General features: G+C 37.4%; 1 protein-coding gene across 1 annotated transcript in view; it reads left to right on the top strand.

Moving 5' to 3' along the window:
- Positions 1-5,371: 5,371 nt before the first annotated feature.
- ATF1 (activating transcription factor 1) overlaps positions 5,372-24,375 on the top strand; it is a 36,788-nt gene continuing 17,784 nt past the window's right edge. The window contains exon 1 of the mRNA XM_017663690.3: positions 5,372-5,470. Coding sequence (XP_017519179.1) covers positions 5,378-5,470 — 93 coding nt within the window. The 5' untranslated portion in view covers positions 5,372-5,377. The remainder of the gene's footprint in view (positions 5,471-24,375) is intronic.

The raw sequence follows: 24,375 nt of genomic DNA, 5'->3' as shown, positions 1-24,375 counted from the left end.
AGGGGAGTGTGGGGAGAGCTGCGTGGCCTTGGCCTCCGTCTCCGTGCGTTGTCCCGCCGCCCACCACCCGGGGCCCCAGAACGGTTTTCTCTTCCCCGGAGCCCACAGCGCAGCGGGCATCCTGGGGTGCTAGGCCTGGGCCGCCCGGCCGTGAATAGCAAAAATAGCCCTTACCTTCCCACAGCTTACAGTGGAGTGGGGAGAAAGTCAAGTAATCACACAGGCGCACGAAAGGATCTTGGGAAGGTGCAGCCCGTGAGCGGAGGAGGGGAGTGTGGAAAGACGAAAGTTCGTCTGTTTCCCCTGGGAGACGATCAAACCCCGGAAACCTTTTTTATTTTCTTCTGTATCATAAAACTAAGCACTAGTTTAATCGCTTTAAAATTATTGTAGGCGTTAAATAATATATTTTCTGTTAAGTTTTGAGAAGCAGTGGCCTAATGTAGGGCCCCCTACCCCAACCAAAAGTATGAAGTGTTCCCGTGAAACCTTTCCTAACTGAAATGGCATAAAGCAAAGAAGTGATTACTGTGAATTTATGTGGAAAAAAGTTTGAGCATCTCAGGGCCCAAAAAGAACTTCTCAGGCTTTTCTGATCCCTGAGGGACACATCTTGTTAAATAAATCGAGATAAAGCACAGGTGCTACAGGCACAGGGCTCTCGACACAGCTGAAAGCTCTGGCGGCGGCTGTGCTGAGTGTGGTTCCTGGGGAAGGAGCTTGCTGTTAAAAAAAAAAAAAAATGGCCAAACGCTATTATTGCTTCTCACCTTTTTTTGTAAAAGCAGAAGCCCTCTTCGGATTTATTTTGGTTAGTGAAAACAGATAATAATGTAGATCTTATGTAAAATTGAAGCGGTGTAATGCAAACTTTCAAAAAGCACAGGATAGCTGCAAATATTCATTGAAGGCCTTTGCTCTTTGGAGGCTTTTCAGCATAGATTTGGCAAGCATTTTCGTCAAACCAGCCTCCTTTGTGATCAGAGTTCTTACACTGTTTTATATTTGCAAAATGCATTTTACCCTGATAAATTTATTACTAACATAAATAAGCAGTTTCATTAAAATGCCTTTTTTTCTGTAGGTTTTATAATGTGCAGTTACCTCAGTGTCTCAATAAGAATCGATACTGTTAATCCTAAAAGCTGAATGTGTTAGCTATAGTATTTTTAAGTTATCCTTGAAGGTTTTCTTTGGTCTGATACGTCTGTGCAGTACTACGTTATTACCAGTAGGTGGTAGTCCCTTCTAAAGATACCTTTTTCCACGTCATCTCATTTATAATGAATTTCCAACTCTCAAGTAGAGGGTTTCTTGTGCCTGAATTGTCCCGTTTCTAAAGGTGGGTTAAAGTAATTGTTTGAACATTTCATTAACTATTAATTCTGTCGATTTTAAGTAGGTAGACCTGACTAAAGCCATTGATTTATTCAGCAGCAATGTGCAAGGTATCAGGGCTATACTTGAGGACAGGATGCAGCCTTTGATTCCCTAGAGTTTGCATTCTGGTCGGGAGACAGATAACAAGCATTACAATACTGTAGTAAGTACCACGGGAAGAGGGTAAACATGTACTGTGGGGATACAGCCAGAGCTTCTAGACAGTCCAGGGCAGTCATGAAAGTTGGCCTGTAAGAATAACTCAGGAATAGGTCACACAGGAATAGGCAGCAGTTTTTCTGGCAGAGGAAATAATGTGTGTGAAAGCCTGAAGAGAGCAAAGCAGGCTCTCACATTTGAATATCTGAAAGAAATTCAGTATAACTAATAGGATCAATTTTGAGGGGAGATCATGAGTTCAGTTATGGAAATGTTGATCAAGAGACTCCTTGCCCTTAAGCTTACCCTACTTCATCATCCTCTACAGGTGTGGGAACGACCCTCTTTTTATCAGCTGAGAATACCTTGTATTGTAGATGTTCACAATTTGCATATGTAAGGGTCTCCGCTGGGCACTGAGCATTCATTCACATGATACAGGCCCTGTCCCTAGGCGCCTTAAGGCTGGGGGGACAGACATGCCAGTACAGTTCAGAGTGTTAAGTAACTTCACTAGAAGTATCTGCAAGGCCCAGTGGAAATGCTGAGGAAGGAAGAACCTAGAGCAGTTGGTAACTTAATGTTTCAGATGAAACTTGAGAGTAGGAGTTTGCCAGGTGGACAAGTTGGAAATGTGAGGGCATTCTGGAAGAGGGGCAATAGGAAATAAAAGAACATGACTTTTGGATTAAAACAATTCTGGGTTCAGGTCTTGTATTCACATCACATCTTTAGAGGGTATCTTGTGTTAAACTTCCAGTACTGTGTTTTTACATAAATCCCTGTGTAGACATCGCATTTATTCTATATTGAGCAAGTTTTTAACAGATTGTTCATCTGAATCTTAATTTTAGGAATGATAGCCAAAAAACAAGTAAGCAAATAAAGGTCACACCTTGATAACATCATTAGAAAATACAGAGAATATGTATTGTTTATAATGAGATGAAATGTAAAGTTGTTTTCATTTTGGGAAAAAAAGGACAGATAAGTTGATTCCTCTTTAAAAATTGTAGAAAATAGGTTAGCTCATTTTCCATAGGCAATGTAGTTGTAATAACTGTCCAAAATGTTATTTGCTAACTGTAGCAGCTTTTACTAGGGAATGTGTGTTGGTTTGTTGATCATGTTAGTTTTCATTAGATACAGGATTTCTTAATATTGTTATGGGATGAAAGAAAAATCTGAGTCACAGCGAGACAGAAAAGTATCATTTCCAGTAATGTAACAAGATTTTAAAAAATGTTTTATGGTTTCTTCCAGTGCTTAGCATTACATTTTTTTCTTCTTTACTCTATATTCTAACGTATTTTCTGAAATTGTTTAAAAAGACACATTCTCAATAGAGGTAGTATGTAGAAAATATTCCATTTTTGGTGTTGTATGTTTAGTCTGTGAGATTATACTTGTATTACTGTAGATTAAAAATCAATGCACTCTTGTAGAAGAAAGGACTATATATAGCTTAAAAGCAGTTGAAGAAACAGCAAAGGAAAACACTAGCTGAATTTGTCAAAATTAAAAGTTTTTAAATAATCAGGTCGTACTGGAATACTATTTGTATCTACATGATAGAAATAAAATTTACATGAAGAAATAGGGTAATGAAAACACTAAGATCTGGTAGATGGATAGACAAATAGTATCAGCTCATACAACTAATGGAGAATTAAAACAGTGAACCATTTTTCATCTATCATGTTAGTAATAACTTAAAAAAATTTCCATTGCTGTCTCATGTTTCTCATTGGCCTATACATTTTTCAAAAAACCTTAATCATACTCCTTGATCAAGTAATTCTCCTTTGTGGAATATATCCTATGGAAATTTGATTCAATCACAGTATTGTGTAGTTTTTTTTGTAAGGTACGTACATTCAGTAGATGAAATATGTAGCTTTTAAGTAAGTTTCTATTTAAAACCTAGAAAATATTAATGATAAAACAAGATAAAAACCGGAGTGATACAAAATTGTACATATAGTATGTTTATAATTTTTTGGAAGTGGAAAGAAGACAAAAGAAATTAGACAACATTGTTCTTAAGATTTTGTCATCCTTTTATCTTTCTATTGTGTACTTTGCTATATGTTAGAAAAAAAGCCTAATGACATATTCAAATGGAAAAAAATTCAAAACACTTTATATTTGAGGTGATGTTGCATACCTTCTCTTAATTACTAAAAACAGTAGCTTCAATCCAGATGTTAGAAGGAATTTCAGTTTGCTGATCTCAAAAAAAAAAAAGATAAAAGATGTAGGCTTAAGCTTCACAGTTATTGTCAGTGTTGCTAAAGGGCAAGTACCTAGTTGCCCTCTCTCTCCAAAAAAAATCTTTAATGGTAAAATACACATAACATAAAATGTATTATCATAATTATTTTCATACAGTTCAGTAGTGTTAAGTACATCACCTTGGTGCAAGCGATCTACAGAACTTTTTCATACCCTTTAAACAACTCTATTTCCTCTTTTTCCAGTCCCTGGCAACCACCACTCTACTTTCTGTTTCTATGGTTCTGATTGCTCTCTGTAACTTATGTAAGTGAAATCATACAGTATTTGTTTTTCGTGACTGGCTGATTTCACTTAGCATAATGCCTAAAGGTGTTTTGGTAGGTGTCACAATTTGCTTCCTTTTTAACACTGAACAGTATTCCATTGTGTGTATATACCACATTTTGTATATGCATCTGTTGATGGACACTTGGGTTGATTCCACCTTTTGGCTATTTTGAATACTGCTGTACACCTGGGTTTAAAATATCTCTTTAAGACCCTGCTTTCAATTCTTTTGTATATAAACCCAGAAGTGGTATTGTTGAATCATATGTAGAATTCTACCTTCTATTGAGTAACCACCATACTGCTTTTCATAGTGACTGCACCTTTTTATGTTCCCAACCATAGTTCACAAGTGTTCTGATTTATCCACATCCTTACCAACACTTATTTTTTTATATTAGCCTTCCTAATGGGTGTGAAGTGATATCCTATTGTAACTTTGATTTGCATTTTACCCTAATGATTAGTGATATTGAGCATCTTTTCATGTTTGCTGCCCAGCCCTTTCTTTTTTTGTGTCTTTATACATAACCATAAAACCTTCAATTCTAACCAAATCTTCTACTAATCTCTTTCTACATGGTTCTCCCATTTGACATATTCCATCTCATAATCCATTTATTCTCATTCTTACTTAGCCTGCATATCCTACAGTTGATATTCTAGATCATCTAGACATTCAGAACTTCCTTAGGTATAGTTTTATTTACTTAGTTCAACTCTTAACCAATAAATTCTTCATATAAATCTATATGTGCAATTAGAAACTGTTCCCTACACTGAAGAAAGGAATGTTTGTTTCCATGTTCAGGAAGAGTATCAGACTTCTTAGGTGGGAAGATATTTGAGAACTTAGAATAATTTATGTACTTACATGCCATTTATTAAATTTAAACAAGTTCAGGTGGATCAAAATTCAAAAAAAAAACAATATACACGGTAAAGTCTCTTTTCTGGCTCTGTCCCATAGCTGCCAGTTGTCTTCCAGGGAGGCAACCAAATTATCAGTTTTTACACTACTAAGCAGTATATACTATACATATTCTGCAGCACTTTTATTTGCCATTTTTTAAGGTCTTATAATTAGACTGCTACACATCTGGAGCAGAGTATTGAGAACGTACTGAGGCTGAATAAACTGAGCTCAGCCCATAGTATATAAAAGCTTTTTCTTTCTCTTAAAAAGCTTGCATGCCAAGAAGTATCTTAAGAGTTCTTGAAAATGAAGTTAGAAAGCATCTTTTAATGGACTTTTTTCCCCTTATAGCTGATTATGGAAGATTCCCACAAGCGTAACACTCCAGAGACAGCACCTCAACCTGGTTCAGCAGTTCAGGGAACTCATATTTCACATATTGCTCAACAGGTAAGGTAGAACCAAACAAAATATCAAGCTGGTTAGGAATATTTTGTATGCAGAGTAATCTGTTGTTTCAGATCTCGTTACTAATGTTCAAAAAAAGAACTAAGCCAAAAAAGACCCCAAAAACCTGTAAAGTGTTGAAATGTATGGCAGGAAGGTAGGACTGATTTAAATATCTTGTCAAGATCATTCCGTTTTATTTTCTTTCATACAAAATATATTTAGTGTTTTGTTATGTATGTACTTCTCAAACTTGGAAAAATGTGGTACATGATTATTTAGATTTTTGTCAGACTCATTTTGTTGCTACATAAGAAAAATGAAAAACTACTTGGCTTTTAGAGCTAACTGGAAACAGAGATGAATAGCTTTTACAGGTTAACTATCTTCAATTCAGTAGATTTATTGTGGATGTATAGGAAATATATATTTTTTGCTAAATTGGAAAAAGACCAGAGAATGTAAATAGACAGATATTCATATTGCAGAACTGATGATACTTTTTTTATTTCAAATTGATCCATGCACCTGGTGCATTTCAAGGAAAACAACTGACAGTATCTATTGCCAGAGAAGATAATGAACTTTGAAGCAAAAATTAGAATTTTGGAAAATTTGTGTTTACCATAGTGAATTTGACTGCTTTCCAGTAGTTACAGACTTTACAGTTTAAAAATTGTGTTACAAAATCATGCATGCATGGGTATAATATCCATTCAGAGTACAAATGGATTTTAATGTTAACACACAAAGTTCAGATTGTACATTGCCAACAATCTTGAAGAAGCTACAACCCGTTGAGTTTTGGTGGGGTATGAAAGAATACCCACAACTATCTGAAAAGACCATTAAAACAGTCCTCCCTTTTCTAACTCCATATCTATGTGGGGCCAGACTTTTCTTCATGTACCTCAACCAAAACAATAGGGCAAGATGATGTAGAAGCATGTAAGAGAATTCATATAAGAAAGCATATAAGAGAATTATTTGCTGTTAACTCAAATATTAAAATTTGTAGAAAAGGAAAACAATGCCATATCTCTCACTAGTTTTTTGGGGGGGGAAATTTAGTTATGTCAATGAAAATATTTATGTTAACATGTAATGGATTTATGGTTATTTTTAAATGAACTGTTAAGTATTTTAAAAATTTCTATTTTAATTTGAAATGTATTAGTAGATAAAAACCCACATAAGTAAAAGTTCTGTACGGTCCTTAATAAATTTAAGAGTATAAAAGGGCCTTGAGATCACAAAAATCTGAGAGCTAAGAACTTAAAGGGTTAATCCTTCCAGCTTGATGCATCCTTCTGTATTATTTGACTGTCTGTGAAGAATAATGGTATCTTCTGATGGTGCTGGAAAACATGATGGAGTCTTTCTTTCAGTTACCTTTCTGTTAATAGAATCCTTTATAGAAATGTTTTAATTTAGTTTGATTTCTTGTGTATTTCAGTTATTTTGGTTAGATGTGAATATTTCCAGGTTTGCTCAGAAGCATACTTACTATGAGGTAGAATAAGTGTATTTCTGGTGGTAAATAATTTTATAATGATTTAAAAAAATAACATCACTGAATTTGTATCTAATTTATTGTGGCTTGACTACTTTATTAGACTCTAAATTCTGTAAAGAAACAGTATCTAATGTAGGGATATTTATTCAGTCTTCAGTGTAAGTTGGGGATAAAGTAATGAACAAAATCCTCAGCTCTCATGGAACTTACATTCCTTTTGGATAAGGACATGTATCAGATAATAAATAGGCAATAAATATGTATCAGATATAAAATATTTCAGTAGTTATGTAGTTGTCGAATCATTAAGTTGTATACTTGAAACCAGTATAATGCTATCAATTGTACTTCAATTAAAAAATAAGATATTGTTGGTAGTATGTACTATGGAAACTAATAAAGCCATGCTAGGAGGGTAGGTGGTTTTTGGTGGAGATAGGGGACATGCCTTTGTGTGTAAAGTGGTCAGAGAACTCCTGTCTGTGAAAATACCTCACAATTTTATGGCCCAACAAGGGTAAAAACTCTGAGACAAATACATGTGTGGTGTGGTTAGGAACAGCAAGGGGGTAAGTGTGGTGAGGAAAGGGGTGACTGAGAGGGTAGAGGGATACAAGATGAAGCAGAGGGGCTTGGGTAGAAAGGAGAGTGCCAGGCAAGGTAGGCCTTCTCTGCCACTAGATTTTTGACTTTTACTCTTGGTGAGATGGGGAACCTTTCGAGTGTTTTGAGGAAAAACATCATCTGTCAGTAGGATCACTCTAGTTGCTTTGTGGAGTGGAAGCAGGAAAGCCAGCTGGCCTGTCAGTTACGTGCATAAGAGATGATACTGTCTTGGACCAAGGTTGTAGCAGTGGTGGTGGTCAGGTAAAGTTAGAGTCTGGATGTAATTTGGTTGTAAAGCCATCAGTGTTTGCTTTTAGATTTTGGGTGTGTAGGTATTAGAGAAGAAAAGGAGTCGAGGGAGGTTGGCTATACAGTTTGGGCTTCAGCTGTTAAGAGTAGAGCTGGCATTTATTAAGATGGACCACATTAGTATGTTTTTCTTTTTTGGAGGATGTTAGCAATCAGGAATTTGGCTTTTATACATATTAAGTTTGTAGTACTATCTGTATTAGTTTTCTATGCTGCAAAAACAAACTATCACAAATTTAGTGATTTAAAACAACACATTTATTATCTTGCAGTTTCTGTGGGGTCTGGTCACAAGGGCTCTCTGCTTCAGTTTCACCATGCTGCATTTGAGGTATTGGCTAGGACCGAGTTCTTATTTGTAGGCTAGACTAGAGAAGAAACCTCTTCCAAGCTTTCTCAGGTTGTTGGCAGAATTCATTTTATTGCAAGTGTAGGGCTGAGAGCATCAGTTTTTTGTTGACTATTGCTCTTAGAGGTCACCTCCATTTTGCTGCCATGTGGCCCTCTCCATAAACAGTTCACATGGCAGTCTGTTTTTAAGTCCAGCAAGAGAATGAGAGTGAGTCTGCTAGCAGGACAGTTTTACATAACATAATCAAGGGAATTATATCCTATTCCTTTGCCATTAAACGTAACATGATCATGAGAATGACATCCTATCATTTTTGCCTTATTCTGTTAGGAGCAAGTCACAGGTCCCTCCCCCACTCAGAGGGAGAGGATTACTCAAAGATACGGATACCAAGAGGTGGGGAATTGTGGGGGCCACCTTAGAGTGTGCCTGCAAACCCATACAAGTAGATTTTAGATTTGCCCAAGAGGCAGTTGGGTTTATGTGGTCTGCTTTGAATAAAAACAGGTATTTGTATGAAGACCAAGGGAGAGATCCAGACTGGAAATGTAAATTTAAGAGTTGTGGACATGCAGGTGGTATTTAAACTTCATGGGGTGATTTCTGGCTTCCACTTAGGATATAGAGAGCTGGAAAGAATACTGTTCCCACCCTAAAACAATAAACTAAAATATACAAAATCATAACATCTCAACCCATCAGAGATGGGTGTGACTCACCAAAGGGAAGAGGGCAGTGTTGTTAAACAGAGGGAAAGAAAATTCAGCTAAATTTTTAATGAGTTGCTAAAGTCTAAGTGTAGGCTAGTATGAGACTATTGAAACCTTGTGAGCTGCAGACTCAAGGATAGGTAACACCCACTTGTAGGCTTTTCTCCAAGGACCTCAAGCAGTTGCACATGAGAAAGATTGGGGAAAGCAAGGGAGACTGAGAAAGCCTGACTTGGTAGAACAGGTCTGCCTGGACCCTTTTTTTCTGAGGAAAAGAGCTCTAAGCTGCTAGGGGAAGAGAGTAGACCCCATTTTCCCTTGTGGTTGGGAGAAGTAAAAAGAAAATGAAAATCCAAACAAAACCCTGAGAGAAAGGCAGGAAATCTCCTGGGTTCAGACCATTAGTTCTACTGCTGGGAGAAAACCTCACCCACTAAGGCCCAGGCATATATGGCTGGCCTGAGGCTGATACCAGGCCAGAACAACAAAGAATCTCTTTGTTCTCTGCTAGCAAGTAAAGAAACAACAGTTTACCTCTGGGGCAGGTGCTCAGAGAAAGCCTAAAGCTGAGGGTGGAGCAAGAACCTGGATTAAAAACCCTCTAGCACACCAGCCGCCTCACTAAGCAGAAGGTCACACGAGGAATTTGAAGCTGGTAGTGCATTTAAGTTAATATAATAAAACCCAAACCCAGTCAATTCCTGAATAGATTGGCTGAGCAATGGACAAAGACGTGTCCACTTTTAGGCATAAATACAATTCAGTCAATCGCTGTCTTATCCATGATGTCCACCATTCAGGCAAAAATTAGGAAACACATACAAAAAAGCAAGAAAAAAATCATCCACTGTCAAAAATCCAACCACTGTCAAAAATCAAACTAATCAGTAGACTGAAGATCCAGTTAGAACTATCAGATATTGAATTGAATATAACAGTGAAAAATACAATAATGACTCTAGTGGAAAAGGTGAACATGTGTGAACAGATGGCAAATTTCAGCTTAGGAATGGAAGCTATATGAAAGAGTCAAATAGAAGTGCTAGAAATTAATATTGTGAAGTATATGAAGTATGTTTTGGGGCTTATTACTGGACTTGATAACAGCCAAGGAAAGAATCAGTAAACGTCAGGATAGGTCAGTGGAAATTATCCAGGCTAAAAACAAAGAGAAAAAAAGTGAGGGGAAAAATAGAACACAGCATCTAAGAGCTGTCCAAGAAAACATGGAAGAAGAGGGGTGAGAAAATAAGTAGACAAACTCATTGACAACAAAATGAATAGGTAACTCCTTCAAGGAGTTTTGCTGCAAAAGGGAGCTAAGAAATGAATATTCTAGAGGAGGTTGTAGGTCATGGAAGTATTATTACTTTTTAAGATGGGAGGAATAAACCACATGTTTGTATACCAATGGAAATGATGCAATGAAAGGGAAAAATTTGATGATTCGGGAGAGAGAGGTCTATCTTGGGATGATGTCCTTGAGGAGGGGAGGGGGTGAAAATTACAATTGAAAAAATTTATATGAGCAGAAGTGCATAATTCATAAGAAGAAAATAAGTAAACACAGGTTAGGTAAGTAGATTAGAAGTGAGATACTTTGAGATTTTTCTTCTTATAACTTCTTTTTTTTTCCCCAGTGAAAGTAAGATGCCTTGAGAGGATAGGAAGGAGTATGAAATAGTCTGCTAGGACAGTAGGAGACATAAGTGGACTAGGAACATGCAGTAGGATTGCTGGAGAGCTTGAACAGTTCACTTGAGGTTACTAATAATGAATTTACAGTGAGACCATTAGGTTTAGTTATATGTATTTCTCCAGTTAGATTCAGGTACTTGCATGCAGGTTACAGACATAGGGTAAACAGGGTTGCTGTTAAAGGGCTACAGTGAAGCAAAAAAAGACAAGAACATTGAAGGTGTATGAACAGTGATTCAAGTGCTGTGCCATGAAATTTAAGCTATACAAGGAAAAGAGTGGGGCCTTGATGGGTTCAAGAACAGGAAAAAGGCTCAATGGATTATAGTTTCCTGTGGAGTTCAAGAATTGTTGAGAGTCCAGATAGCAGAGGAAGTGAGTTGGAAGTAGGTGGTATGAGAGAGAGAAAGAAAGAACTTGAATTTGAGATTATGGAGGGATGCATTTACTGGTTAATGTAATGTTTAAGTATGTGCTTTTCAACTGGAGTGGTTCTGCTTCCCCACCAAGGTGTCTGGAAATTGTGTGTGTGTGTGTGTGTGTGTGTGTGTGTGTAGGGGGCTTCCACTGGCATTTAATGGGAAGGGCTGAATGTTTGGCATTGAACATGTTATTCCTATACATGGAAAAATTGCTCTGCCCAAATACAGGGTATGACAATGGGAGTGGGTGGCAGAGAAGGGTGGATGACAGGGTTTTGGAGAGGTATAAAAAACCAGAGGCTCAGGCATGGAAGGATACTGAATGTTGCATATTGAAACCACCACAGATCCTAATAGATGCTAAAGATTTAAATGAGGGGCATGATTGCCAGGAGAGTCTGTTGCTGTGAGTCTCAAATTTGGGGGTTTTGGGAGGACTTTAAGGGATAATGGTCTGGAAGTAGCAATGAAGAGTGAAGGGAACACCCACCCTGTCTGTAGGCTGATGGGATGAGGAGAGTAGCAGAGGGCTACAGGAGAGGCAGTGTTCTTTAGAGGAGAGCTGAAGCTCAGTTATGTCAGGAAGGTGAAGGGGAGGTACTCAGTACTTGTTGAATTTAATTGCAAAGTATATATATAGATTGACAGGTAGCCTTGTTTAGTGGAAAGAACAATAGATATAGTCAGAAGATCTGATCTGAATCCGGGTTTTGTCACTTAGTGACTCTAGAACATCAACTAAGTCAGTTACTTAGACTTAATGTTTATTAGGGTGTCAGACTTGGTGATCTCTAAGGTCGTTTTCTACTTACAACTTTTAGTAATTCTCATATTGTAGAGAAGTTTGTATACTTTATGTGTGAATGGGCAAAATAATGATAGTAACAGGTAACATTTATTGAGTGTCCACTGTGTTGCCGGGAGCATTCCTGAGCGTTTTACATGTTTTAGTGCCTTCAAACCTCATATCAATCTATTGTGCTCTTCTAATCCCCATTTTAGAGGTCACACAACTAGTAAGGCTAGAAAGATGGCTTGAATTCCAGCAATTTGATTTCTGCTAGTTTGGGTTTCCCAGGAAGCAGACTTTGAGATGCAGGTTAGCACGCAGGAGGTTTATTATGAAGTCCTCTTGGGATTACTAACCATGGAAGAGAAAGAAAGGAAGAGAAGGAAGCAGGATTGGGCAGAGAGAGAAGTTGAACTGTGATTAAGTCTTGATAAAGGATTCCGCCAACACCTTAGGGAGCTTTGAAGCTGAGATAGCGTTTCATAACTGGGGTAAGGGGCCAGCCAGCCCTTTATATTCCTGAATGCGCCAGCCACTGGATCTGGACTGACATGGGAAGGGGTATATTTGACTCTCATCATCCAAGGCGGTTCTAAAGAGTGTTGACAATTGAACCCTGTCTACCAGCAGCTGTCCTCCAGCAGAAGGGGAATAAGTCTTTTACTAGTGATAGGGGATCTGGGAGTGGCATCGTAGTGTCCATAACTACTCCAGTCCATAATTAACATAGTCCATTGTTGCCTCCCGGCAGAAGATGAGGATAAATGGGAATAGCTGAAGAAATTACAAGTAGGCTTGGCTCCAAAACACTTCTAAAACCAAGTGATCTTCATTCCATTCATATTTTTGACATGACAGTTGAACCCAAGATTCATCTAGGGCTAAGCTAAGAATCTGTGTGTGCATTAGCCTATTGGGTAATTCTTACTTGGAGACTCTCCATCTAATGTCATCTGTGTTTTACTTATTTGTAAAGAAAGATTCTCCTATAGAGTAAGTTAGAAATCTGGGTGAATTTATTTGGATGGTCCCAGCATGGACGGTATGGGGTAGTATACATAGAAAAATAATTTTTCATTTTTATTCTCTTTAATAGGGTCTATCACAAATCCAAAAGTTTTAAATTTTGATTAGGTTCAATTTATCAATGTTCCTTGTAAGGAGTGTGCTTTTGGAGTCTTAAGAACTTTTCACCTAGCTCTACATTTCAAACATATTTTTCCTGTTTCTTTCTAAAAGTTTCATAGTTTATACTTTACATTTAAGTCCATAATCCATTTTAAATTAAATTTTTTGTAGATTTGAGGGTTTTGGGGGATGTTCTGTTTGTTATCACCTATGGATGTACAATTGCTACAGCACCATTTGTTGAAAAGAGTATTGCTCCTACATTGAATTGCTTTTGCACTTTTGTCAGAAAACATTTGGGCATATTTGTTTGTTTCTGGATTCTCTACTGTGTTCCATTGATCTGTATGCTATCCCTCTTCCAGTACTACATTATCTTGATTACTGTGACCTTAAAATCAGGAGGAATGATTCCTCCCATTTTATTCTTCTTTTTCAAAACTCTTTTGGCTATTTTGGGGTCTTTCCCTCTCCATAGAAATTTTAGGATAAGCTTCTCTACATCTACAAACCTAATCAATTTGGGAGAAATTGAAGTTTTACTTGTTGAACCTACCAATCCTTGAATATAGTATATCTAATTATTTAATCTTCTTTGATTTCTTTCCATAGCATTTTATCATTTTCAGTGCACAGATTCATGCTCTGTTAGACTTACACCTAAGCATTTAAGTTTTTTTGAGCAATTGTATTTAATATTCATATTTTCTTTGGAGCTACTCCAATGATATTCTGTTGATTTTGGATTTCACTTGTTTGTTGTCAGGATATACAAATGCATTTGATTTTTTGTTTATTAATCTTATATCTTGTAACATTGCTGAACTCAAATGTTAGTTCTAGGACACATGATTTGTTTTTGTTAGTTTTAATAACCCTTGGTATTTTCTGTGTAGACAGTCATCTGCAAGTAGAGGTGGTTTTCTTTCTTTTTTAATCTATATGCATTTTATTTCTCTTTCTTGCCTTATTGCACTGGCTAGAACTTCCAGAATTATGTTGACTAGAGTGGTGAGAATAGACGTACTTACTTTGTTCCAAAAAGAAAGCATTCATTCTTTTTTTTGTTTTTTTATTTTTATTTTGTTGTCATTAATCTATAATTACATGAGCAACAGTATGGATACTAGACACCCCGCATCATCAAGTCCCCACCACATACCCCATTGCAGTTACTGTCCATCAGCGTAGTAAGGTGCTAAAGAATCACTACTTGTCTTCTCTGTGTTGTACAGCTCTCCTCATGGCCCCCACCTCCACATTATGTCTGCTCATCATAATGCCCCTTTTTCCCCCTTACCCCTCCCTTCCCACCCATCCTCCCCAGTCCCTTACCCTTTGGTAACTATTAGTCCATTCTTGGGTTCTGTGAGTCTGCTGCTGTTTGTTCCTTCTGTTTTTTCTTTGTTCTTATACTCCACAGATGAGTGAAATCATTTGATACTTGTGTTTCTCTGACTGGCTTATTTCACTGAGCATAATACCCTCTAGCTCCATCCATGTTGTTGCAAATGATAGGATTTATTTTCTTCTTATGGCTGAATAATATTCCATTGTGTATATGTACCACATCTTTATCCATTCATCTACTGATGGACACTTAGGTTGCTTCCATTTCTTCGCTATTGTAAGTAGTGCTGCGATGAACATAGGGGTGCATATGTCTTTTTCAAACTAGGCTGCTGCATTCTTAGGGTAAATTCCCAGGAGTGGAATTCCTGGGTCAAATGGTATTTCTATTTTTAGCTTTTTGAGAAACCTCCATACTGCTTTCCACAATGGTTGAACTAATTTACATTCCCACCAGCAGTGTAGGAGGGTTCCCCTTTCTCCATATCCTTGCCAACATTTGTTGTTGATTGTCTTTTGGATTGTGGCCATCCTAACTGGTGTGAGGTGATATCTCATTGTGGTTTTAATTTGCATTTCTCTGATGATTAGTGATATGGAGCATCTTTTCATGTGTCTGTTGGCCATCTGAATTTCTTCTTTGGAGAAGTGTCTGTTCAGATCGTCTGTCCATTTTTGAATTGGATCATTTGCTTTTTGTTTGTTGAGGTGCGTGAGCTCTTTATATATTTTGGATGTCAACCCTTCATCAGATATGTCATTTATGAATATATTCTCCCATACTGTAGGATGCCTTTGTGTTCTATTGATGGTGTCCTTTGCTGTACAGAAGCTTTTCAGCTTGATATAGTCCCACTTGTTCATTTTTGCTTTTGTTTCCCTTGCCCGGGGAGATATGTTCATGAAGAAGTTGCTCATGTTTATGTCCAAGAGATTTTTTCCTATGTTTTTTCCTAAGAGTTTTATGGTTTCATGAGTTAGATTCAGGTCTTTAATCCATTTCGAATTTACTTTTGTGTGTGGCATTAGACAATGATCCAGTTTCATTCTCTTACATGTAGCTGTCCAGTTTTGCCAACACCAGCTGTTGAAGAGGCTGTCATTTCCCATTGTATGTCCATGGCTCGTTTATCATTTATTAATTGACCATATATGTTTGGGTTAATATCTGGACTCTCTATTCTGTTCTACGGGTCTGTGAGTCTGTTTGTGTGCCAGTACCAAATTGTCTTGATTACTGTGGCTTTGTAGTAGAGCTTGAGGTCAGGGAACGTAATCCGTCCCACTTTATTCTTCTCAGGATTGCTTTGGCTATTTGGGGTCTTATGTGGTTCCATATGAATTTTAGAACTATTTGCTCTAGTTCATTAAAGAATGCTGTTGGCATTTTGATAGGGATTGCATTGAATCTGTAGATTGCTTTAGGCAGGTTGGCCATTTTGACAATATTAATTCTTCCTATCAATGACCATGGGATGTGTTTGCATTTATTGGTTTCTTCTTTAATTTCTCTCATGAGTGTCTTGTAGTTTTCAGAGTATAAGTCTTTCATTTCCTTGGTTAGGTTTATTCTTAGGTATTTTATTCTTTTTGATGCAATTGTGAATGAAATTCTTTTCCTGATTTCTCTTTCTGCTAGTTCATCGTTAGTGTATAGGAAAGCAACAGATTTCTGTGTATTAATTTTGTATCCTGCAACTTTGCTCAATTCAGATATTATTTCTAGTAGTTTTGTAGTGGAGTCTTTAGGGTTTTTTATGTACAATATGTCATTTGCAAATACAGTTTGACTTCTTTACTAATCTGGATGCCTTTTATTTATTTGTGTTGTCTTATTGCCATGGCCACGACCTCCATTACTATGTTGAATAACAGTGGGGAAAGTGGGCATCCCTGTCTTGTTCCTGATCTTAGTGAAAAGATTTCAGTTTCTCACTGTTAAGTATAATGTTGCCTGTAGGTTTGTTATATATGGCCTTTATTATGTTGAGGTACTTGCCTTCTATACCCATTTTGTTGAGAGTTTTTATCATGAATGGATGTTGAACTTTGTCAAATGCTTTTTCAGCATCTATGGAGATGATCATGTGGTTTTTGTCCTTCTTTTTGTTAATGTGGTGGATGATGTTGATGGATTTTCGAATGTTGTACCAATCTTGCATCTCTGAGGTGAATCCCACTTGATCATGGTGTATGATCCTCTTGATGTATTTTTGAATTCGGTTTGCTAATTCTTTGTTGAGTATTTTTGCGTGTATGTTCATCAGGGATATTGGTCTATAATTTTCTTTTTTTGTGGTGTCTTTGCCTGGTTTTGGTATTAGAGTGATGCTGGCTTCATAGAAGAGTTTGGAAGTATTCCCTCCTCTTCTATTTTTTGGAAAACTTTAAGAGAATGGGTATTATGTCTTCTCTATATGTCTGATAAAATTCAGAGGTGAATCCATCTGATCTGGTGGTTTTTTGATTACCGATTCAATTTCGTTGCTGGTAATTGGTCTGTTTAGATTTTCTGTTTCTTCCTTGGTCTGTCTTGGAAGGTTGTATGTTTCTAGGAAGTTGTCCATTTCTTCTAGGTTATCCAGCTTGTTAGCACATAGATTTTCATAATCTCTAATAATTCTTTGTATTTCTGTGGGGTCCGTCGTGATATTTCCTTTCTCATTTCTGATTCTGTTGATGTGTGTAGATTCTCTTTTTCTCTTAATAAGTCTGGCTAGGGGTTTATCTATTTTGTTTATTTTCTCAAAGAACGAACTGTTGATTTTGTTGATTTTTTTCTATTGTTTTATTCTTCTCAATTTTATTTCTTCTCTGTTCTTTATTATGTCCTCCTGCTGACTTCAGGCCTCATTTGTTCTTCTTTTTCCTGTTTCAGTAATTGTGACTGTAGACTACTCATTTGGGATTCTTCCTTCTTTAAGTAGGCCTGAATTGCTGTATGCTTTCCTTTTAGAACTGCCTTCGCTGTGTCCCACAGATATTGGGGCTTTGTGCTCTTGTTGTCATTTGTCTCCATATATTGCTTGATCTCTGTTTTAATTTGGTCGTTGATCCATTGATTATTTAGGAGCATGTTGTTAAGCCTCCATGTGTTTGTGAGCCTTTTTGCTTTCTTTGTACAATTTATTTCTAGTTTTATATAGTATAAAACTAGATCTATGTGATCTCAGAAGTTGGTTAGTAGAATTTCAATCTTTTTGAATTTACTGAGGTTCTTTTTGTTGCCTAGTATGTTGTCTATTCTGGTATGTTCCATGTGCTCTTGAGAAGAATGTGTATCCTGCTGCTTTTGAGTGTAGAGTTCTGTAGATGTCTGTTAGGCCCATCTGTTCTAGTGTGTTTTTCAGTGCCTCATTACTTATTTTCTGTCTGGTTGATCTGTCCTTTGGAGTGAGTGGTGTGTTGAAGTCTAAAATGAATGCATTGCATTCTATTTCCTCCTTTAATTCTGTTAGTGTTTATTTCACATATGTTGTTGCTCCTGTGTTGGGTGCATATATATTTATAATGATTATATCCTCTTGTTGGACTGCCCCCTTTATCATTATGTAATGTCCTCTTATCTCTTGTTACTTTCTTTGTTTTAAAGTCTATTTTGTCTGATATAAGTACTTCAACACCTGCTTTTTTCTCCCTATTGTTTGCATGAAATCTGTCCATTGATTAACTGGGGTATTAAAGTGCCCTACTATTACTGTGGACAGAATTCTCCCTTCGTGAGTTAATATTTACCGTATGTATTTAGGTGCTACTCTGTTGTGTGTGTGTATATTTACAGTTGTTATATCTTTATATCTTCTTGCTCGACTGAGCCCTTAATCATCATTTAATGTCTTTGTTTCTTATTATAGTCTTTGTTATAAAGTCTGTTTTGTCTCGTGGTGGTGGTGGTGGTTTCTTTTTGCGTGGAGATCTTTTTCCATACCTTCAGTTTCCCTGTGTGTCCTTAGGTCTGAAGTGAGTCTCTGGCAGGCAGCACAGAGGTGGTTGTTTTTTTTTTTTATCTGTTTAGTCACCTTCTGTCTTTTGACTGAGGAATTTAGTCCATTTAAAGCAGTTATTGATACATGTGTACTTGCTGCCATTTTGTTAAACCTTTTCTGGTTTTTGTTGTTTATTTCTGGTTCTTTTTCTTTGGTCTCTTCCCTTGTGAGTGATGACATTTTTAGTTTTATGGTTGGATTTTGTTATTTCTTGTGTATCTATTACAGGCTTTTGGTTTATGTTTACCATGTGGTTTATATATGACATCTGACATATAGAACAGTCTGTGTTAAGTTGGTAGTTGCTTAATAAGTTCAATTGCATTCTAACAGCACTGCTTTTTTAACTCCTCCACATTTTATGGATAGATGTCTTCTTTAACATCTTCTATTTAGTGATGCTCTTAATTTTTAAAAGTAGTTGATTTTACTATTTTTGTCTTTTACTCTTCATACTAGTTTTTAAGTGATTGGTCTACTGTATTTGCTGTTAGCCCTTACCAGTGAAATATTTTCTTTTCATAATTTTTTTGATTCTAGCGACCTTTCCTTTTCCTCTTAAAGAAGTTCCCTTAACATTTCTTGTAACCCTTAGTGGTGGTGAACTCCTTTAACTTGTGTTTTTCTGAGAAGCTCTGTATCTCTTCTTCAATCCCTGAGTGATAGCTGTGGTGGTAGAATATTCTTGATTGTAGATCTCTCTTAGCGTTTTGAATATATCATGCTGCTCCCTCTGGTCTGTGGAGTGTCTGCTGAAAAATCAGCTGATAGCCTTATCGAGTTTCCTTTGTAAGTAACAGTGCTTTTCTCTTCCTGCTTGTAATAGTCTTTGTCTTTAATCTTTGACACTGTAATTATTATGTATGTTGGTGTGAACCTCTTGGGTTCATCTAATTTGGGACTTCCTGTGATTTCTGGATATGGATGTCTGTTTCCTTCCCTAGGTTAGGAATGTTTTCCACTCCCTTTCACACTCTCATCTCATTCTGGGACTCCTAATAATGCAAATATTAGGCTGTGATGTCCCAGAGATTCCTCAGTCTATCCTCATTTCTTTCTATTTTATTCTGTCTTCCAAGTCTCTGATATGTTCTGCATCCTCTCACCTGTTATTGATTCCCTGTAGTGTATTTTTTATTTCATTTATTGTGTTCTTAATGTCTGATCAGTTTTTTGTGAAAGTTTTCTCTGAGCTCATCCATTCTTCTCTGAAGTCCAGTGAGCATCTTTATAACTATTGCTTTGAACTATCAGGTAAGTTGGTTGACTCCATTTCATTTAGGTTTTTTCCTGAAGTTTTGTCTTGTTCTGTTATTTGGAGCATATTCATTTGTTTCCTCATTTTGTTTGGCTTAACTGTGCTTGATTCTGTGAATTGGTCAAATAGGCTGCCTTTCCCAGTCTTGAAGGATTGGCCCTGTATAGGAAGGGCTCCTTTGTAGACTGTCTATGCCTGGTGGTTTGGGATGGTTGGAGGCCAAGTGGGTGAGAAATGTGTGTGTTCTGGTGCCAGGGCATGGACTGGTGGTCTCCTGTGTGATTGCCAGCTGGGGCCATCCTGTTGGGCCAATGACAAAGGCAAACAGTCGGGGGGGCTCCCAGGTGCACCGTGGGCTCAGCACTCTCTGAGTGTCTTCCAGTTTGGCACCTGACTGAGGCTGACGGGGTGCAAATGGGGTGCCTGGGGACAAAAGGGACATGGGAAGAGTGAATCCACATGAACATTATGCTAGTACCACCTTAGTGAGACAGGATTTCTGACAAGTGTGTTTGGGTATGGCAGGGGCAGGAGGCCCTTCTGGAGCTACTCTGTGCACTCTGACCCTGCTTTTGTCCACACCATCAATGTGGTCAGGTTAAAACCCTCCTACTTTGAGGCTTTTATTTTGTGCCCCTAGCCAGGTGAGTCTGCACTCACTCCAGTAGCTCAGTGGTGTCCCCTCCTACTGCATGGCCTTGCTGGGGCTGGGGCTCCCTCTACTACCCTGCCTCCTTTTCTCCTGCTGTTTTTACAAGTCTTTTTTATCTCTCATTGTGCAGAAGCTGTTCCCTCAGGTGTCTGTTTTCCCAGTGGATGAAGTGTTCTGCGTAGGTGTAGATTTGGTGTGTACGTGGGAGGAGGTGGTCTCAAGCTCCCTCAGTTACACTAGTCACATTTCAGATGTTTGATATTCACATGTGCCTAAGTGACTACCATATTGGATAGTACAGATACAGAACATTTCATCATTACTTTCTAGAAAGCTGTTAGTGCTGAAAAGCATTGGGTGGAGGCAGTCATGTATGTTTCAGTCTCAGGTTAAAGTTGGCAGACCAGATCATTTTTCTCCTTTGAGAGAGATCTTGGGATTTAGATTATCAAGTTTTGAAAGTAGGGATGGGAAGACACCAGACTTTAGGACCCTGAGTAATGAGCATTTGTGAGGTTTGATCAGTGATAATAAAGGAGAGGAACTACCTACTACTAGCTAAAACAAATTCTAGTGTCATCTTCCTTTTCTACCTGCCAGAACTCAATATGCACAAAATCACAAGTACCGTCAGGACGTCTGAATGATTACTTTTATCCTTTCAGAAATGTAAATTAATCCCATCAGAAGCTCTCCCCATTAATTAGTTAAGTGATTGACTTCAGCTAGGGTCTGAAAGGTAAGGGGACCTCTCATTTATTTTCTGTGAATGTAATGATAACTCTAGAGCCAGACTTAAGATTTGTGAATTCTATTTTTAACTTTTTAATTTCTGTATCCCCATAGATACTGTACATTTGGTACAGTAAGGAAGTTAAAGGCTTTCTTAAGGGAAAGCACCTTTTGGGGTACTGTCAAGGAGAAACAGCCAGATATTTGTTAAAGGTAGCAAGACATTTTATTCAGACTAATGCAGTAGAGAAGGGAGACTGCAGCATAAATCGAGCTCTGCTATGGGTGGGAGCCTTTTAAACTGCTGGGGTGTGCTAAAGAAAAAGTGCTGAAGATGTTAGTCGGGGAGGTTGGTCAGGTTCATTAAGTCATCTGTGTTTGCTAATTGGCGCTTATCAAAGTTAGGGTCCTAGCCTCCCTGGTGATTCCATTTCAAAAGAATGGTTCCCAAGTCCTTGAGAAAGACATTTCTGGGTGTAGATTTACATCTCGGGTCAGAGAAAGGATTTATTTATAACTGCAAGTTTTCTAAAGTAAATCCTTTAAGAAAAGTAAGGTCAGGGGCCTATACTCAGGTTTTGACTGAACAGGATACTAATTCTTCGGCAGCATTTAAGGAGGCTGGGGTCATCCTAAGGCACATGGCCTTCCACAGAGCAACTGTGATAGAATTTGGTTTTGTGTGTGGGCCAGGGGAGGTTGGATGGAGTGGTTTGCATTGGCAGTTCCTAGTACCTGGATAAAATTTTTTATCTAAAATTTCATGACCAAGGGATGACAAAACTGGAATTTTTATCACAGAATCTTCAGTGAAAGAGAATAAGGCATTGTTTTGGGGGTCCTATGCAAACAAAGAAAAGAGGGAAGCATTGGGAAAATGACTTGCAGTACCTTAGAAGCAGCCTTGGATTTTATTTTGCAACTTAAGTCCAAGAAGAATGGTGTGACCCAGAGTGGGCCAGAGGATGATGAGAGATTTCTATCTGACAAAGCTTCTTGGAAGAAGTAGAACCTGAGCTGAGCCTTGACGGCTGATGGGCAGGCTTTTCTTGGTTTAGCACTTTATTTTGGTATTTCCATGAAACCCATCTAATTTCCACAGAAATAAATTATAATTTCACGATTCAATTTTTTATTTGTAATTACTGATTTTTCCTTAAAGTCATTGCCCAAAATTGGTATATTTTCTCCCTCTTGACTTGATTTTTCTCCTTTTCTCCTTTTCAATTCTTGGTTTTCAACCAGATCTCTTCAGTAACACGTTCTAAAGAGGCTCCCCTTTTTTTATATAACTTCTCTGCCCAAAATACCTTTTGACCCCCTCCTCATACACACCTTCAAAGAATTGTTTATCCTTCAAGACCCAGCTGAAGTAGCACTTGCTTTGCTCCCACAGTACAGTACTTTCTATGAAACCCCTAGTGTGGCCCATAGAAATACCTCTAACATTTGGTTAATGGATGTGGTTAAATACAATACTCTCTGAAATGTGTTTTCCAGTGTAGATCTCAGCTGTCCTATGTGTATAGGTATAGCTATTCAAAGAATTAGTGGTTGAGAGAGGAGATTTTTATATCTGAGTCTTCAGACACATTGAAGTTTCTGTAGTTATGCTATTATAAACCAGCAGAACAATTAAAGCAAACAGAAGACAATTTGGGGGAAGGTTATGGCTTAGAATTTAAGGACGTTAAAGGCTTTCTTAAGGGAGAGCACCTTTTTATCCCAGTGGTATCCTTCACGAAAAAGAGAATTCTGAAGGGTGATAATGTGAGCATCTTAGCAAAGTAAGAAAATACCTAACAACGCTTTATGGAGGTCAGATAAAAGAGAATTTTCTCATGGAAGAGGATGTTTTCATTTATATCTATCATCAACCTTCATATTAACACCTGATAACAGTAGGAAGGAAGGAGCTACCCTGGGTTCCTTTTTTTACTACTCTTTCTCATTTTATCTTCTGGCCCCTGAGAGTGTCAGGATGCCTTTGGTCCTCTCTCATTTTTAGAAGTGATAATTCTGGAACAAAAGCTGTATACCTCATTTTTTCCTCCTGGATATGTAGTGTTTCGCAGTGTTATCAGCTCTAGGACTACATCTTTCTGTGATTTTCCTATATGAAAGGTCGCTGCTGTGTGGTTTTTTGAGTTTAATATGAAGATTTACTTTTATTTGCTAATGTCATGAAAGAGAAATAGTTGATCTTAATTATGAGTAATCTCTTAGTTTTAGAAATTTTCTTATTTGCCTTTAGTGTGAGGCTTTGGGATGAATTGAGGAACAAGCAGTGAAAATAGTTAAAGGTGTCAATTAGAAATGGCATATCTATAATACTTGAGGAAACATGGAAGTGACATACTTATTAGTGTTATTTCCTAGTTATAAGCTGTGAATTTTTTCTTATTTGAAGATTGAACATAGATACAAATAAATAGTTATACAATAGAATTTGTTTTTTAAGGAGATTATAGGATATAAAACAAACTCTGAAAATTTAAAATCTAAGTCTAAATAGAGGAAGGCTTTTCTGTGCATAGTAAGTAATGTAGAGAATTGATTTGTTACATCCTTTCTTGAAGGCTGTTTGGGATATTTGGAGATATTTTTAAGTGAAGATGAAGTCTGGCATCATAATAGAACAATGGACAAATGTTGGGAAATTTAATACATTTTAAAAATTGAAAATAACTTGTTTTCTCAGTTATAATAAACCTTGCATATTGTGTTGACATATTTTTAAAGGGTTTATTATTAATAAGTTAACATTTAATGTGTGCTTGGCCATATCCATGCACTAAATGCTTTACACATATTAATTCATTTAATGGTGAAGGTGAGGTAAAGCTAATTATGTTATACCTGTCCTTGCCAAATCTAATGGTTTGTTCTTGGCCTCACCTGTTAGCAGCACTCGTCACAGTTGATTATTCTTTTCTCCTCAAAATACTGTCTTCACTGGTTTTCCAGGCCACCTCACTCATTTGTTACCCTCCTGCCTCAGTGGTGGCTTGGTCTTGGTCTCATTTGTTGGTTCCTCCCCTCCTTCCCAACCCCTTAATGTTAGTGTCCTTGGTTCCCTTCTCTGTGTCCCAATTGAGCTCATCTAGTCTTATGGTTTTAAAGGCTATCTAAAGAATCTGAAGTTTCTGTGTCTGGGCCAGACCTCTTCCCTGACTCCCAGGCTTGTATATTCAGCAGTGTCCTCAATGTCATCATCTAGTAGTATTTCAAAGTTACCAAGTCTGAAACCCAAACCAGATAGCATTAATGATTTAAAAAACTTTTGAGTAATGTGAGTCATACAAAAATAGGGTGGAGCTCAGAGACTGGATTTTACAACTCCAGTGAAATAATATTGCTTTATTTTGGGGATAGACTTCTTAGTTTGAACCTGCTGTA

The sequence above is a fragment of the Manis javanica genome, chromosome 10 (genome assembly GCF_040802235.1).
Source record: "Manis javanica isolate MJ-LG chromosome 10, MJ_LKY, whole genome shotgun sequence".
Classification (NCBI taxonomy): domain Eukaryota; kingdom Metazoa; phylum Chordata; class Mammalia; order Pholidota; family Manidae; genus Manis; species Manis javanica.
The sequence above is the reverse complement of the archived record's forward strand: the minus strand, read 5'-3'. Positions and strand labels throughout refer to the sequence as shown.